The sequence below is a fragment of the Esox lucius genome, chromosome 16 (genome assembly GCF_011004845.1).
Source record: "Esox lucius isolate fEsoLuc1 chromosome 16, fEsoLuc1.pri, whole genome shotgun sequence".
Lineage (NCBI taxonomy): Eukaryota > Metazoa > Chordata > Actinopteri > Esociformes > Esocidae > Esox > Esox lucius.
Genome location: NC_047584.1, coordinates 20,039,657 through 20,054,680, shown reverse-complemented (window position 1 = coordinate 20,054,680; position 15,024 = coordinate 20,039,657). Strand labels below are relative to the sequence as shown.

The window sequence follows — 15,024 nt, the reverse complement described above, 5'->3', positions numbered from 1 at the left end:
GTTTACAGTATATGGAGAATTACAGCAACCTAGTGGTAGTACTTTGAAATGCATCTCTCCCAGGCATGGCAGTGTCTGACTTTGAAGCATGTAATTACTCCTGACCTCTTAGTATGGATACAGGTGATTGTGTCGCATGCTGTTTTGATCCAGAATAATATTTATAATATGCGTTTTGTTCTGATGGATTTAGCAATGTTGGTTCAGCGTAATATAGTGAAGTAGCCTATATTGTAGATATTAAATGGCAGTACAGAAATATGAAACAGATGTCAGATGGATGTATGTACTCCATGTTTTTCAATTAGCACAACAGATGATAATTCAAACAAGGACATCATCAGTCATTCATGTTGCCTAACAACCATACCTTTCCTTTGCAGATAATGAATCCAAATTTTATACAAGAAGGTAAGATGAACTGTCAATCTATTTTGATATAGTTACTGAAGTTACCTCAATAATCATTTATGATTCGATGGCTTCATCCCAAATGGTACCCTATTCCCTCTATAGCACACTACATATTGGCTGTGGTCAGTGCTGGCTCTAGCCTTTCGGGAACCATAAGCAAAATTTAATTTGGGGCCCCCCTCCCCTATCGGTCGGAGGCTCCTTAGCCGTCGGAGGCCCCCTAGCGGTCGGGGGCCCTAAGTGACCTCTTATGTTGCTTACGGCTGGAGCCAGCCCTGGCTCTAGTTAAAGGTAGGGTACTATATTGGTAATAGGGTGCCATTAGCCGTGTGAATACTGTGCTGTGGTTAGCTGACACTGCCCTGCGTAAACGTATTTAGTGGCTCCAGAGTTCCTGATCTCACTGGCTGACGTGACCTGTGCATTTGGGGAGACCGTGGTCCTATGCTGCAAAGTGTGTGGACGTCCCAAACCCTACATCACTCTGAAAGGCCCTGATCAGAACCCAGTTGTCAACAACAGCAGGTTCACTATAAATATTAGGTAAAGAAGCTATAACGTTTATCCAGTCAAAGTATGGTATTGATGATCGTAACAATTTAGCCTCATCCACTGGTTTTCTGGTGGAGGAAGGTCGCCTTACAGTAACGGCTGGAATGGAATTAATGAAACCGCATGAAAGACAAAAACCTACAGAAACCGTAATACCTTTTATAATGTTCCAGCTAGTACTATGAGCATGTCTTCCTCCGCTGGTGTGCCGTCCAGCGTCTGATTTAACTGCATATGTAATCATGAAAGTGCATGAAGGATGGTGGCTACTCACCTTGCCTCAATCTGTAAGAGCAGGCAGTGAGATACTCTTGACCGGGCAGATGAACATCTCCAGTGATACTTACTGTCTTCCTGTTGGATGAATAAAACATTTTTGACTGACGTAACTGCTTAGACTAAACCGACAGTAAATCCATTGTCTGCGTCCCAAATGTCTCCATTCCCTATACAGTGCAATACATCTGACCAGGCTTGGTCAGCAACAATGTCCTACATAAGAAGTAATGCTATTTTATGAGGCATCCATTGGTAGACTAAACACAAAAACAACAAGAGCTTTAGAAGGGACCCAGTGAAAGAAGAGATCAGCAAAAGCAGAGCATGTTTATTTTCTGGTGAGAAATGTCATGTTCTATTCTCAGCAGCCGATTACGCCTCCTCTCCTCTTGTCTGTCCTTGTTTCTAGGGATACGGGTGACATTTTGCTGAAGGTCTGTAATCTGATGCCCCAGGACACGGGCATCTACACCTGCGTGGCCGTCAATGACCATGGCACTGCCTCATCCTCCGCTTCCATTAAAGTACAAGGTAGGTGTGGGGTGAATGGATGGACCCAAGGAAGAATGAGGTATGGAGCAAGGGATGGACGATGCGTGGATGATGAAGTGAGGGATGATTGTTGGGACGACGGAGCGAGGTCCAGACGGTGGAACGAGGGATGGACGACGGTTAGATGATGGGCGGATGATGGCGGGATGAGTAATTCAAGGGTAGATGATTGAAGATGTGAGAGGCTCCTCTATGGCTGTTGGGCCTGATGTTGGGCTGATGTTATATTTTAGGTATTCCAGCAGCCCCTGGTAGGCCGGTGGCCCAGGAGGCCAGTAGCAACGCAGTGATCGTCCACTGGCTCCCTCCATCCAGCTCCGCCAACTGTGCCGTGTCTAGCTACACCCTGGAGTACAGACAGGAAGGTACTGTAGACCTTTACTGTCTCTGCCAGATCTATGATCAGCTTCCCCTCCCGCAACCCATACCTAGACCATGAGTGAGGAAAATGCTGAACTGTTCTTGACGTCAAGGTTCAAAAGCAACTCCAACCTGCGGCTCTCTGCTTTACAAATTGCAGACACAGGTAGATACCTGTGATCTTTGAACTATGATCTATTGTCCTAACCTCTGGTGGTCTTCTCTACAGACTCCCTGGTGTGGCAACAGTCTGTGGTTTCCACGGTAGACGTTTGTGTGAAAATTGAAGATCTCATCCCTGGGGGGCACTACCAGTTCCGGGTCAGTGCCAGTAATCCCTGGGGGGTCAGTCCACCCAGTGAACCCTCCAACATGGTTACCCTGTCCAGTGGCAGTAAGTAAAGCCCTCTTTCACACTACAAACATGATATATCTTAACAATGGATATCTTGAAAATGACTGCCATATCCCCCATATAGTGCATAGCCATATGACGCACCTCTGATATCCTCCTAGGTGGTAATTTAGTGTGCTACTGTTACCCAAAGCTCAGTGGTCAAAAGTAGGGCTACACAAATTAAATAGGGGTCAATGTTGGTCATTCCAATCATCACAGGCTGCAGTCATGGCAAGTCCTGAGGTTCTTGAATGTAAGAATGTAGCTACAATGTAGTTATTGATGGATACAATATTCCATTTGTTTTATCTCTATTCTAAGCTTCTACATATGATGGAATGGGCATTCAGTGGAAAGACAACTTTGAATCAACTTTCACAGAAATCTGTGAGATTGGACGGTACAGTGATATTATTTCAACCTCAATGTTTTTCAAGTGGATAACGGTGATTCCATAAAAAAAAAAAAAAATGTGTCTTTAGATTTTTCTTTGATAGGTACAAAAATGACCTTTTGTAGATGTCGTTCTGTTTTCAGGGGACGGTTCTCTGTAGTGCGGAAATGTCTGAACAAGGCCACTAAGAAGGAGGTGGCAGTGAAGTCCATCACGAAGAAGATGCAGAAAAAGGAGCAGGTTGCCCATGAGGCGGACATCCTACGCCACGTCCAGCACCCTCAGCTAGTGGTTCTGAATGACACCTATGAGTCCCCTACCTCCCTCATGCTGGTCTTCGAGCTGTAAGGATCTTCTGTGTCTTTGGACTGTTTATCCATGTATTATCCCTTGTCCTCCTTATCCTATTTCTTCACTTGCTTCTCAAAGGTCATTGAAGAATGACCTCCAGGGGAAAGGGTCTTTGATGGAAATTCAATACTCCATCCAATAGAACAGTGATAGGCGAGACAGACGATATTTTCTATTACACAATAACAGTTGCAAGGAGAGAGGGGTCCTATTTACAAGGTAAACAGTGACAAATCTCTGACATGGGAAATAAACTCTTCAGTACTTATAGGAGGCAAAGTGCGGTTAGATGGTATCAACAAAGCATGTTAACTTTAGTCCTATCCATTCCTACCCCCTGTTATCCCCCCCCCCACCCCATCCTGCAATAAAACACACTGACCCCCATCCTGACAAATGCCCTACAACAACATCAACACCTCACGTTCTTCCTCTCTGGGACAAGAGCATTTGCACTCTCCTACTTGACCTTGACCCTGTAATCAGTACTATAGTTTAGACACACTTTTACCCTAACTGTCTTTTACCTTATACAAGCACACAAACAGAAACCACCACAACATGGTCCAGTCTATTTTTTGCTTTTAGCGGTGTTGTCAACTGCCTAGCCTAAAATACGTACACTATGACAGTGAGGGATTGGTTGGCTCCTAGCTAATAATGTGGATTGTCAACTACAGTGCAAGCTTGCACATTCTGTCACTCCATGTGTTGTGATTGGGTGTGCTGTTGCTCAGGCTGGAGGGCGGGAGACTGCTGGAATACCTGGTGGCCCACGATGAGCTGATGGAGGAGAAGGTTGCCTTCTTTGTGAAAGACACCTTAGATGCCCTGCAGCACCTCCACACCTGCAGAGTGGCCCATCTAGACCTGAAGGTGAACACAAATCACAGCTCAGTCCCACTGCTAGGGACATAATGGTGCATGAACAATAGAGGTTTGTCACATATTCACAGATATCTGTACTGGTCAAATGTCAAGATGATACCACCTCCTTAAACCTCATTGCTTGTATATTGCATGAGGCATTTTATGCTTTTTTGGACCGGAGACTGTTGAAAGGTAGAGGAACGTTTTTGATTAAAGAGCTGTAGGTCATATTCCAATCCATGCTTCAGCAGTACATGTGCAACAGAGAAAGCACCATAGACTGTTGGACCATACTAGGCAACAATAACTCAAATTTAATAACATCAGACTAACTTTTAGTGGAATGTCACCCTAACCTGATCTTGGTCATATCCATTCATTAAGGTTTTCCTTCCTTGTGTGCCCCTAGCCTGAGAATATCCTGGTGGATCTAAACGTGCCTGTTCCTTGTATCAAGCTCATTGACTTTGGAGATGCTGTCCAGGTGTCCGGTCACCGATATGTCCACCTTCTCCTGGGGAATCCTGAGTTTGCAGCTCCTGAGTTGATCCAGGGTACCCCTGTATCCTTGAGCACGGACGTGTGGAGTGCTGGTGTCCTGGCCTATGTCATGCTGAGCGGTGTCTCGCCCTTCCTGGATGAGAGCCTGGAGGAGACGTGCGTCAATATCTGCAAGCTGGACTTCTGCTTCCCGGAGGACTATTTCCAGGGAGTGAGCCAGGCGGCAAGGGACTTCATCACCTCCACCCTGCAGCAGGACCCCCGGAAGAGGCCCAGTGCCTCCACCTGTCTCCAGCACCCCTGGGTGAGCGCCCACAGTGGAGACTACTCCAAGACCCCGCTGGACACTGGTCGTCTGGCCTCCTTCATCGATAGGCGGCGACAACTGCACGACGTTCGCCCTGTGACCAACATCAAGGGGCTGGTGACCTGCAGCATGGGACACACCCTATGAAGACTTTATGAACACCCTATTAACACCTTTGACACACAACACACAGGAACAAAAACACACTGTTAGGAGTCCCACAGGACTGACATTATAATGTTTCCCCAATGAAAACATAACTCCGGATATGGGATAATAACTTAAATCAACAAACATGTGAATCTCCTTACAGTGGTCAAGATACCACAGTAGACATGACACTGGCATTCGATTCAATGAGATGTTTAGGAGCTGTTTTACATACTGTTGTTTTGTCAGTGTATTGTTAATGGAAACATTTCCATGTATCATCCTTGGAAATTGACTTACTCTCAGAGAAAGATCTATGAATGGTAGTACAGTATAGCTGTTGTTGAATGTAATTTATTCTAGAATGTGGTCCAGCCTTGATGAAGTGCTGCTGTATTTGGAGAAATATTCAGCATCGGTTCCTATATAGTATGCATCGAGTATGCTTAATGTGTAGATACATAGTTTAATGGATATTTTTTCAATGGTGCAGTGACATAAATGAAGAAATTTAACAAGATTGACTCACTTTTGGTTATTTAAGAGAACATCCATAGGTCTCAGGTTCAGTTGTATTTGAATGTTCAAAACTACTTTAGGGAGGACTGGCTGCACATTTTAATCCAAATACACAGTGCACAAACTACAGTGTTGCATATTTCTGTTGTCAGAACCTAAATGTTTACATGAAAACTGAAGTATACACGTATGATGAGTTTGGAATTTCTAGGAACCAACATTTACTCAATACAATTGTTTACTTGTGCAATGAGCATTCATGTGTCTAAAATGCTGATTGAGCACTTTGGGTCATTTAATAATTTTAAGTCCCAGTACTGTTGGTTTGGGAAATCCACCGGGCCTTAAATATTTATTTGGCATATTGTTTAGTTATTTAATTAAAGATGAGGTGTAACTTGATAGACTTTAAATCTATTTATTTATTATTCTGAAAGAGGCCCCAGAGACTCATTGTACTTTTCACATGCTGCACTTGAACAGTCACAAAATGTGTCCTAAATGAGACCCTATTCCCTATATAGTGCACTTCTCTTAACTAGGGCCCATACCACTGGTTAAACATAGTGTCCTTTATAGTTAATAGAGTGCCATTTGTGTTGCAAATTAAACTTGTAAAGCAGTTTAGTATAGACTGATCTCACCAAAAATAAATTGTGAAAAGTTTTCTTTGTCAAGGATTTAAAGTGTTATGCTGTGATTTGTCTCATACCTGCAAACAAGGCAAAGGAAAAGTAACTAACAAACAACTGTAGAACAGTCATAAGGCCATATGTACACAGCTAACCAATCATAAAGCTGATAAGCTCTATTCTAATGCTTCAAACTTACTACCAGGCAAATTGGTTCTTTATGTTTGGAAGTTACAGTAATAATACTATTGTTATCGGAGACTGAGTGGAAAAAATCTATAATTCTAAAACATCCTATGCTTTCTTCAAAACCATTTGTATGTCATGTCATGTGCTATAGCACATCATTGTACATAAGTCTGTGTGTATAAATCATACATACTAGACACATCCTTTCTTACACATATGGGCTGTTTGTTACTGAATGTTTAAATAAAAAAGCTTGTTTCTAAAAATATATATATTGTTTTCCTGACAATATTTTTTTACTTAGTATTTAAAATCTGTGGAAAGGTTTTATGGAAGATAATTTTTTAATATTTGATAATAAATGATGATACATAATTCTTTAGGTAAATTAATTGTCAAGAGAAAATTGGCTGGGGCACACCAATCATGTAAAAGCATCCTATAGTTCTGTGTGTACCTTTGTATAGGCAGAAGTGAAACCCAGATTATTTCTAGAATTTGTTTTCTTAGACAAAAATGTAAATATGTTTTAGGCCATTTTTATAATTATTTCAGGGAAAGATAGTCTTAGCTGAAATAGTGGTATTCTAGAATCAGACCCATGCTGTTCATATGTATAGAAGGCAGTGCCTTACACAACTTCAAACCAGACAGTGAGGGAGGTGAGGGAATGAGGATGGACTCAAGAACTGATGTCCTAAACCGAATCAGGATTGACTTGGAGATTTTTGTGAAATTTTTCCAGCTATAGTCTTGAGCATGGACTCAAGACTATACGCTTTGTATGAAATACTGTACAGATTGGAGTGTAAAGCAAAAAAAAAGAACGTATTTTTGTCAATGTAAATGCAGGTTGGGAGTAAATTCAGAAGAATGTAAGGTATTATTTCATGAGGAACTGAATAATATCAAGTGTTGCTTGCCTTTTACAGCGCCCATCCAACTGGCCTCAATTATGTTACTTACACTGCGTATAAAAACACAATATGTTGCATGGACAAAAGCAAAACGTGTAAATGTAGGGTTGGGAGTCGTATGCTCAGTCTTATTTGTTGAGTTTATATGACAGCCAATTTAATTAGTGGAGTTTTAGGGATGAATGTAGCTGTCAGCCGTAGATGCTGTATACAAAAGGAAGTTAGTAGTCATTTTGATACCAGAGAGACTATATGAAACGAAATATGATATACTGCTTTCAGCACAAAAATACCTGTGTCTGTCAATGTTTGGATTATTTTGGATGTGACGCATTTTTTAATCTCACTTTTTTACATCTCACTTTAAGATGTTACTATTTTGTTTGTTAAGTTCTGGAAAAATTATTGATTTGTCCTATACTTGTAAGGTTTCACGCTTGAAAGTACAGGTTACTGATTAAACTGCAACTGATGAAATTGAAACAGTAATCAATAAAGATAACAGACCAGTATATCTGCTCAAACATCTTGCGCAAACGTTCAAATGTTCAGAAATGTCATGATCCAGAAGTATTATTATTTTAGCGCATGCAGGTAATGGTAGAGATTTGGCAGCCACAACAAGTTCTCATATTTTTTTCGGTATTCCTACTTCAATCAATCAATCAAATGTATTTATAAAGCCCTTTTTACATCAGCAGTTGTTACCAAGTTCTTTTACAAAACACCCAGCCTGAAACCCCAAGGAGCAAGCAACAACAATGTTGAAGCACAGTGGTTAGGAAAAACTGCCTTCAGAGGCACCGAAATGTAGGAAGAAACCTAGAGAGGAACCAGGCTCAGTGGGGTTGCCAGTCCTCTTCTGGCTGTGTGGGAGTACAAGTAATAAAAATTAAGAGTACAAGTAATAATTAGTAAATGCATTTGGGTTGTGCTTAGAGTCTATAAATCCTATGCCAGGTCAGAAGCATGACTAGATGGACAAGGACAGGGAGAAAATAGGAGTATATCTACCAACCAAATAAAATGTAATTGACAGTGTGTGCTACATCCAGCAGCACCATAGTTCCCACCCCCTCTACAACCCCAATGCAAAGCACAGCAATATACTGTACATGAGATGCATATTGTCATGTAGAACAATACTGTCCCAGTGAATGTATCCTAGGAGGGGTCTGGTACATTTTTATAAATCGATGTTTTATGGAAATGTAACTTAAATATGAACAAACATTAATCATCGTTAATTTTTAGAGAGGTATTTCTCATAAATCATAAATAGATACAGTTTTATTCTACTTTTCTGCTAATACGACGCAACTTATTTTGAAATATTCAAAAACTCCGTGATCCGGAAGAGTTATTCATGTTGCTCATAAGACGAAGGACCAGTAAGGAGTAGCGTCATGAGTAGCGTCATGCTGGCATCATTAGAGATTCCGTAGCAACAATAATACTTCCGGGATTCGGATTTTCTCTTCAAAATAGAAGTCGGCGGTAAAACGAGATTTTAATAATATTAAATGTATCGATTTTGACACTTTGCTTAGTGTATATTGTTAAAATGGATTGTAGGAAATGTTCAGGAGAGTGGATAGAATAATTATATGCAAAGAAATCAAGGGGCACTGTGTATTTGCAATTGTTGCTGGCATTTTAGTCCACCCATACCATTGGCCACAATGCAAATGACTGTATATAATATACATTTTGCCCTATACAAAAAAAAAACGTTCTATACTTCGCAGTGAATGTAATGTAGGAAATGTTCAGGAGACTCTATAGAGTAAATATATGCAAAGGAATCAAGGGGCACTGTGTATTTGCAATTGTTGCTGGCATTTTACATTTTACTACAGTGTAACTCAATGTATATGAAATACATATTGCCCTATACAATAAAAAAAAAACTATTCTATACGGACAGACTTACTCGGGTGTGTATGTATCAGACCGCATTACGGCTGTGTGTTGAAATGTTTAGATGTGGTCCAGACGACCGCGTTACGGCTGTGTGTTGAAATGTTTAGATGTGGGCCAGACGACCGCGTTACGGCTGTGTGTTGAAATGTTTAGATGTGGGCCAGACGACCGCGTTACGGCTGTGTGATGAAATGTTTAGATGTGGTCCAGGCGACCGCGTTACGGCTGTGTGTTGAAATGTTTAGATGTGGGCCAGACGACCGCGTTACGGCTGTGTGATGAAATGTTTAGATGTGGTCCAGGCGACCGCGTTGCGGCTGTGTGTTGAAATGTTTAGATGTGGGCCAGACGACCGCGTTACGGCTGTGTGTTGAAATGTTTAGATGTGGGCCAGACGACCGCATTACGGCTGTGTGTTGAAATGTTTAGATGTAGGCCAGGCGACCGCGTTACAGCTGTGTGTTGAAATGTTTAGATGTGGGCCAGACGACCGCGTTACGGCTGTGTGTTGAAATGTTTAGATGTGGTCCAGACGACCGCGTTACGGCTGTGTGTAGGTGCGTTTAAGACAACGTTGCTTGAGGCCTTGCAAGTGGAAGTTGGGTAGATGCTGCTGGAACCGAAGCGGTATAAACTGGCACTGGCGTGTATGTGCCAAAATGTAATGTACAGATGGCACAGAAAATGACAGATCAGGTGTCTGTCTTTACGGCAAAGATGGTGGCGATGATTCTCGGGTTGAGGTGGGTGGAGGAGGTGAGACCCTTGAGGGTGGTGGTTTGTTCCGACTCAGCAGCGGTGTTTGGCAGCTTACAGACGGAAAAGTCAGACAGAGGTGACTTGTTGGGGGAGATGATGGTGTTGCTGTTGGGCTTGGAGAGGATGGGTGTGGTGGTTTGGTTCTGCTGGGTGCCGGCTCATGTTGGTGTGGAGGGTAATGAAGGGGCTAATAGGTTGGCTAGGAGTGTGTGTAGGAAATAAAGAGTGGGTTTACAGGAACCAATAGGGTGGGGGAAATTAAAACGTTGATAAAGGGGGTAGGTGTTGACTGTTGGCAGAGGAAGTGGGATGGTAGCAGGAAGGGGAGAGGGTATTATGGGGTGCAGCGGACAGTGAGGGTAGAGGTGAGGAATATGGGGTGTAGGAGAGAAGAGGTGATGTGGTTTTGACTACGGTTAGGGCATACAGGACTGAACGCGTCATTGAAGGTGATAAGTATGCATGAAACAGGTCTGTGTGATGGGTGTCACGTGGAGGAAACAGTTGAACATGTGTTGATATATAGTGAGCAGGATGATGTTGAGAGGAAAAGGTTGTATGAGAAGGTTATAGGGGAGGAAGTGGGATGTCGAGGGGTTGCTGGGGGGCGGGAAGGGGAGTGGGATGGTGGCTAAGACTGTATGTCGATTTCTCAGGGCTACAGGTCTGAGAGGGAAGATATTTGAAAAACAGGCCGTGAGCGGCCTCACACTCCGGTATGGTAGGTGGCGGTATATGCACCTTCAGCCATTAATTTCAGAAAAGAAGAAGAAGAAGATTATGAAACTGAAGAGAACGCGGTCTGCTGATAGTAAAATGGAAAACTTAAGCCTTGAAAGTTTAATCTTAAATCTGCATGATGTTCAAGCAGTGAAATTTGGAACGTTCACGCTCAAGAGTGGAATAACCTCGCCGATTTATTTTGATCTCAGAGTTATTGTTTCCCACCCGACTCTCATGAATGAGGTAAACACGTGTGAGCAACGCGTCGCATTGTATGATATAAAACGTTTGTAGTTTGTTTTATTGAATTTAAATGAACACAAACGGTTTAAAGTGTGTATTTTATGAGATCTTCTTGGAGTTTCTACCTTATTATTTGTTTTTTTCCTTTAGGTGTCAAGTTTTCTTTATCAGTGCGCCAAAGTTCAGGGGTTAAAGTACGACTCGGTATGTGGTGTCCCGTACACTGCTTTGCCACTTGCTACAATCATCTGCTCCAAACACGAGCGGCCCATGCTCATCCGAAGAAAGGAAGCCAAATCATACGGTGCGATTTCACATATGGTCAAGTTAGCGATGTAGTTTCTCACTGTAGTAAAATGACTTTAAATGTTTCATCTCATCAGTTCAGTTAAAGTGAAAATGCTCTCTTGATTGTAGGTACTAAGAAGATTATAGAGGGGACCATTCACCCTGGGGACACGTGTCTGATCATTGAGGATGTTGTGACCAGTGGTAGCAGTGTCATGGAGACTGCTGTGGTGCTTCAGGAAGAGGGTTTAAAGGTTACTGACGCCATTGTGTTAATGGACAGGGAGCAGGGGGGCAGTACCATGCTGGCTGAGAGTGGCATCAGGCTCCACTCCGTCATCTCCATCTCCCAACTTCTCAACGTCCTACTCCAGGCAGAGCGTATCGACTCTCCCACAGCCGAGCGTGTTCGCAGGTTTATCCAAGAGAACAATGCATACAAGCCCTCAAAAGAGGAGGAAAACGGCCCACCTGCAGCCAAAAGGGTTCGCATGGAGGAGGAGCGGAGCTACGGAGACAGGGCCCAAGATAAGAGCACACATCCTCTGGCTGCCCAGCTCCTTAAACTTATGGAAGAGAAAAGGACCAACCTCTGTGTGTCAGCGGACCTGACCGGCTGCGAGGAGCTGTTACAGTTGGCTGACTCTCTGGGGCCTCAGATATGCCTGCTGAAAACCCATGTGGACATCCTACAGGACTTCAACCCAGACTTTGCTAAATCCCTCGAGGACCTGGCTCTGAAACACAACTTCCTAATCTTCGAGGACCGCAAGTTTGCAGACATCGGGAACATAGTCAAGCAACAGTATGAAGGTGATTAGTGGTTGCGCTATTCCAATAAATTGGTCTCTAATGCTGAAACTGCACCCATCGTGGGTGAGGGAGTATGATTTGGGGCATTGTTTTTGCTGCATTATTTGCTTCTTTGGAGATGATCCTTCTATGATTTTATGCACAACTTATTGGTCAGATTTTTTTATGATTTGAATATTTCACCTATCATATGAATTGCAACATGTTAATTTGTTTCATTGCAAGAAATGACATCATACAAAATGGGTGATGCATTACACAACTTTAAGGAGGTGGTTACAGAAGTATTCAGCCCTCTCCACAGGGACCCAAGACATTTCACAATTTTCTTGCCTTGATCAGGCAAACCTGATAACCTAATCATGTGTTTGACCTCTGACATCTTAAACACAAAAATCAGCAACCTGTTTTGGCCGATGAGCACCTATTTTACTGCTGGAACAAAATATCCATGAACTCTTTAACCTTTGAATGATTGCTTTTAAATCCAAATCCATGATAATGAATATTCAGGAGTTATTTCCCCTGACCATAGTTTTCTTCCCCTTGTGTTTCTCAGGTGGACTACATCATATCTCCTCGTGGTCCCACATAGTGAATGCCCATGCGATGCCAGGTCCAGGGGTGGTGAAGGGCCTGAGCGAAGTGGGTCGCCCGCTGAACCGTGGATGTCTCCTCATAGCTAATATGAGCTCCCAGGGTTCCCTAGCAACCGAGGACTACACTCAGGCTGTGGTAAGAGAACCGCTCTAGCCACCTGTTCCTCTCTGAGAATGGAACAGCCCTTTCTTTAACCTCTTAGTCCGAAAGTGATAACCCTGCCATTCTTGTCATAAATGTCGCCTTGGTGGGGTTGCTCCATACAAATGGGATGAACTCTTCCGACAGAAGGCTTTGCTGAATTTCTTGTCAGAGACTATAGTCACAGATGACTTGTCATTGTGTCATTCCATTAGGTGAAAATGGCAGAGGATCACTCTGACTTTGTTTTTGGGTTCATCTCTGGCCGGAAGGTCAGCGACAAACCTGGGTTCCTGCACATGACCCCAGGGGTGAAGATGCAGTCAAGAGGTAGTACCAGATTGCACTCCTTTTAACTCTATCCATCTGTCCAATGTAATGTCTTACAGGGTAATACTAACACAAGATTCTCAACTCAGATTTTCTCATCTCTTCCTGCCACTTGATGGTGCTATTGTCCAGGAAATATAATATTGCTTGTGTGCAGTCATGGTTATTATATAGATGATGATGATTATAAAATGCAATTTCTTACACCAAAGTAAATCTCCAAAATGGTTGTATGCATGCATATGTTTTGGACTGAGTCATTGGTAGGCTGGTAGGTTGTGGGATTGCACTGCCAATAAAAAAACAATTTTGGAATATAAAAAAGCTCTTGGTGTATAAATGAAATATACCTATCTAATGTAGTGTAATTAATCTTTAAAAAAATATTCTGTAGATAAGAACGTCTGATAAATTACTCAAATGTAAGAACGTTCAATCACCAAAATACAGCTAGACAACTATGCTCCTGTAGATTGTGTGAGACATGTTAGCTTTATGTGCTTTAGACCTCTGCCATCCAGGAGTTTTTTTATCGCTTCAACCCCAAACTTCAGCAGTGCACTGTACATTGATTATGTCCCTCCTTCTAGTTTCAGGTGACCATCTGGGCCAGCAGTACTCCGATCCTCATGATGTCATATTTAATAAACGTTCTGACATCATCATCGTTGGCCGTGGTATCCTGGAAGCCTCTGACAGGGTGAAAGCTGCTGCAGAGTACAGAAAGGCTGGCTGGGATGCCTATGTTAAGAAACTCGTCCCTTCAAACTCATGAAAAGTCCAGACACTGTTAAGGTTGTTTCCCAAGTGACCATTGGGTTCTGATCAGGTGTTCATTGCTCTCCTGGGGACCCCCCAGCCATCTCACACTTTAGTTTTTGCCCTGAAATAGCTCACCTGATTCAGGCTTGTTAATTAGTTAAAAAGGGCTATCCCCAGGACAGGGTTGAAGACCTATGCTATAGAGAGAAAAGGGTGTGAATATGCTGACTAGGAGCTCACCTGGGTCCTGGCCAGAAGTAGTGTACTAGATAGCATGGGTCATCAGCCGCCATTGATTGTTCTTGGGCCATGCAAAGTTTTTGGTTAAAATACTTTTAAATATGCCGGGGTGTATTATAAAATTGAATTAAATTCACACTTTTGACAATGGGCTTGTATCAGTTTTTCCCTCATGTTTTTTGTGATTGTTTCAAAATGTGAAAATGAAGTTATTTGTAACCCAATAATATGGAATTGTGAGATGAATTGAATAAAATAATTTGCTGTAAAAGCGCTGTTTTTGTTTGTAACTAGGGAAGAACTACATTTTTTCAGATTTAAATTTTTTTTATTACATACATGACAAAGTAATCATAATGATACATGAATGGGAAAAAAACCAACAAAGAGAGCTGTTCATAACCAAGGGTGTTCTCACTCTTTACTCGGTGCTATGCTGAAGTGCGTTTGGAAGCTTTGCAACTTTGATTTAGGCATTTTCTCCCAGTATTCCTTGTGGGCTCCACACAATCTCTGGGAAATTGGATGGTGAGCTTTGGTGAACTGTGTTAAGTTCCCCCCTCAGATGTTAAATGGGTTTTGGTCTGGGCCTTGGCCCCTTAAGGATGAATGCAGTGCTTAGCATTTGGGCAACATTTTTGATTTTGGTCTTGTCAAACCAGATAATCTATTCCCTCATGATCTCAGTCCTTCAGATGGCTCCCACCTAACTAAAGCTCTTCTTGCCAAGTTACTTAATACCAAGAAGCCTTGGTTGTTCCAAAATTCTTTCATTTCTTAAAGATAGAGCCAACTGTGCTCAAGGGAAATGTAAAATC

General features: G+C 42.4%; 2 protein-coding genes across 10 annotated transcripts in view; both read left to right on the top strand.

Moving 5' to 3' along the window:
- kalrna (kalirin RhoGEF kinase a) overlaps positions 1 to 6,735 on the top strand; it is a 175,677-nt gene extending 168,942 nt beyond the window's left edge. For all 8 annotated transcript variants that reach the window (XM_020054882.3, XM_010879791.5, XM_020054883.3 and 5 more), the window contains 9 exons: positions 384 to 411; positions 795 to 957; positions 1,655 to 1,776; positions 2,031 to 2,162; positions 2,387 to 2,551; positions 2,876 to 2,954; positions 3,092 to 3,292; positions 4,037 to 4,175; positions 4,579 to 6,735. In XM_020054882.3, coding sequence (XP_019910441.3) covers positions 384 to 411; positions 795 to 957; positions 1,655 to 1,776; positions 2,031 to 2,162; positions 2,387 to 2,551; positions 2,876 to 2,954; positions 3,092 to 3,292; positions 4,037 to 4,175; positions 4,579 to 5,124 — 1,575 coding nt within the window. In that variant the 3' untranslated portion in view covers positions 5,125 to 6,735. The remainder of the gene's footprint in view (positions 1 to 383; positions 412 to 794; positions 958 to 1,654; positions 1,777 to 2,030; positions 2,163 to 2,386; positions 2,552 to 2,875; positions 2,955 to 3,091; positions 3,293 to 4,036; positions 4,176 to 4,578) is intronic.
- Positions 6,736 to 10,796: 4,061 nt separating this feature from the next.
- On the top strand, positions 10,797 to 14,477 carry umps (uridine monophosphate synthetase). Of its 2 annotated transcripts, none has more exons than XM_010879789.4 (6): positions 10,797 to 11,032; positions 11,183 to 11,336; positions 11,450 to 12,133; positions 12,693 to 12,868; positions 13,090 to 13,204; positions 13,801 to 14,477. In XM_010879789.4, exons 1-6 carry the CDS (start codon positions 10,802 to 10,804, stop codon positions 13,977 to 13,979), a joined length of 1,539 nt encoding a protein of 512 aa, XP_010878091.2. In that variant the 5' UTR covers positions 10,797 to 10,801; the 3' UTR covers positions 13,980 to 14,477. The 2 variants fall into 2 exon arrangements, with proteins under 2 accessions (XP_010878091.2, XP_019910118.2); XM_020054559.3 differs by having other exon boundaries at positions 10,798 to 11,032; positions 13,795 to 14,477.
- The last annotated feature ends 547 nt before the right edge of the window (positions 14,478 to 15,024 follow it).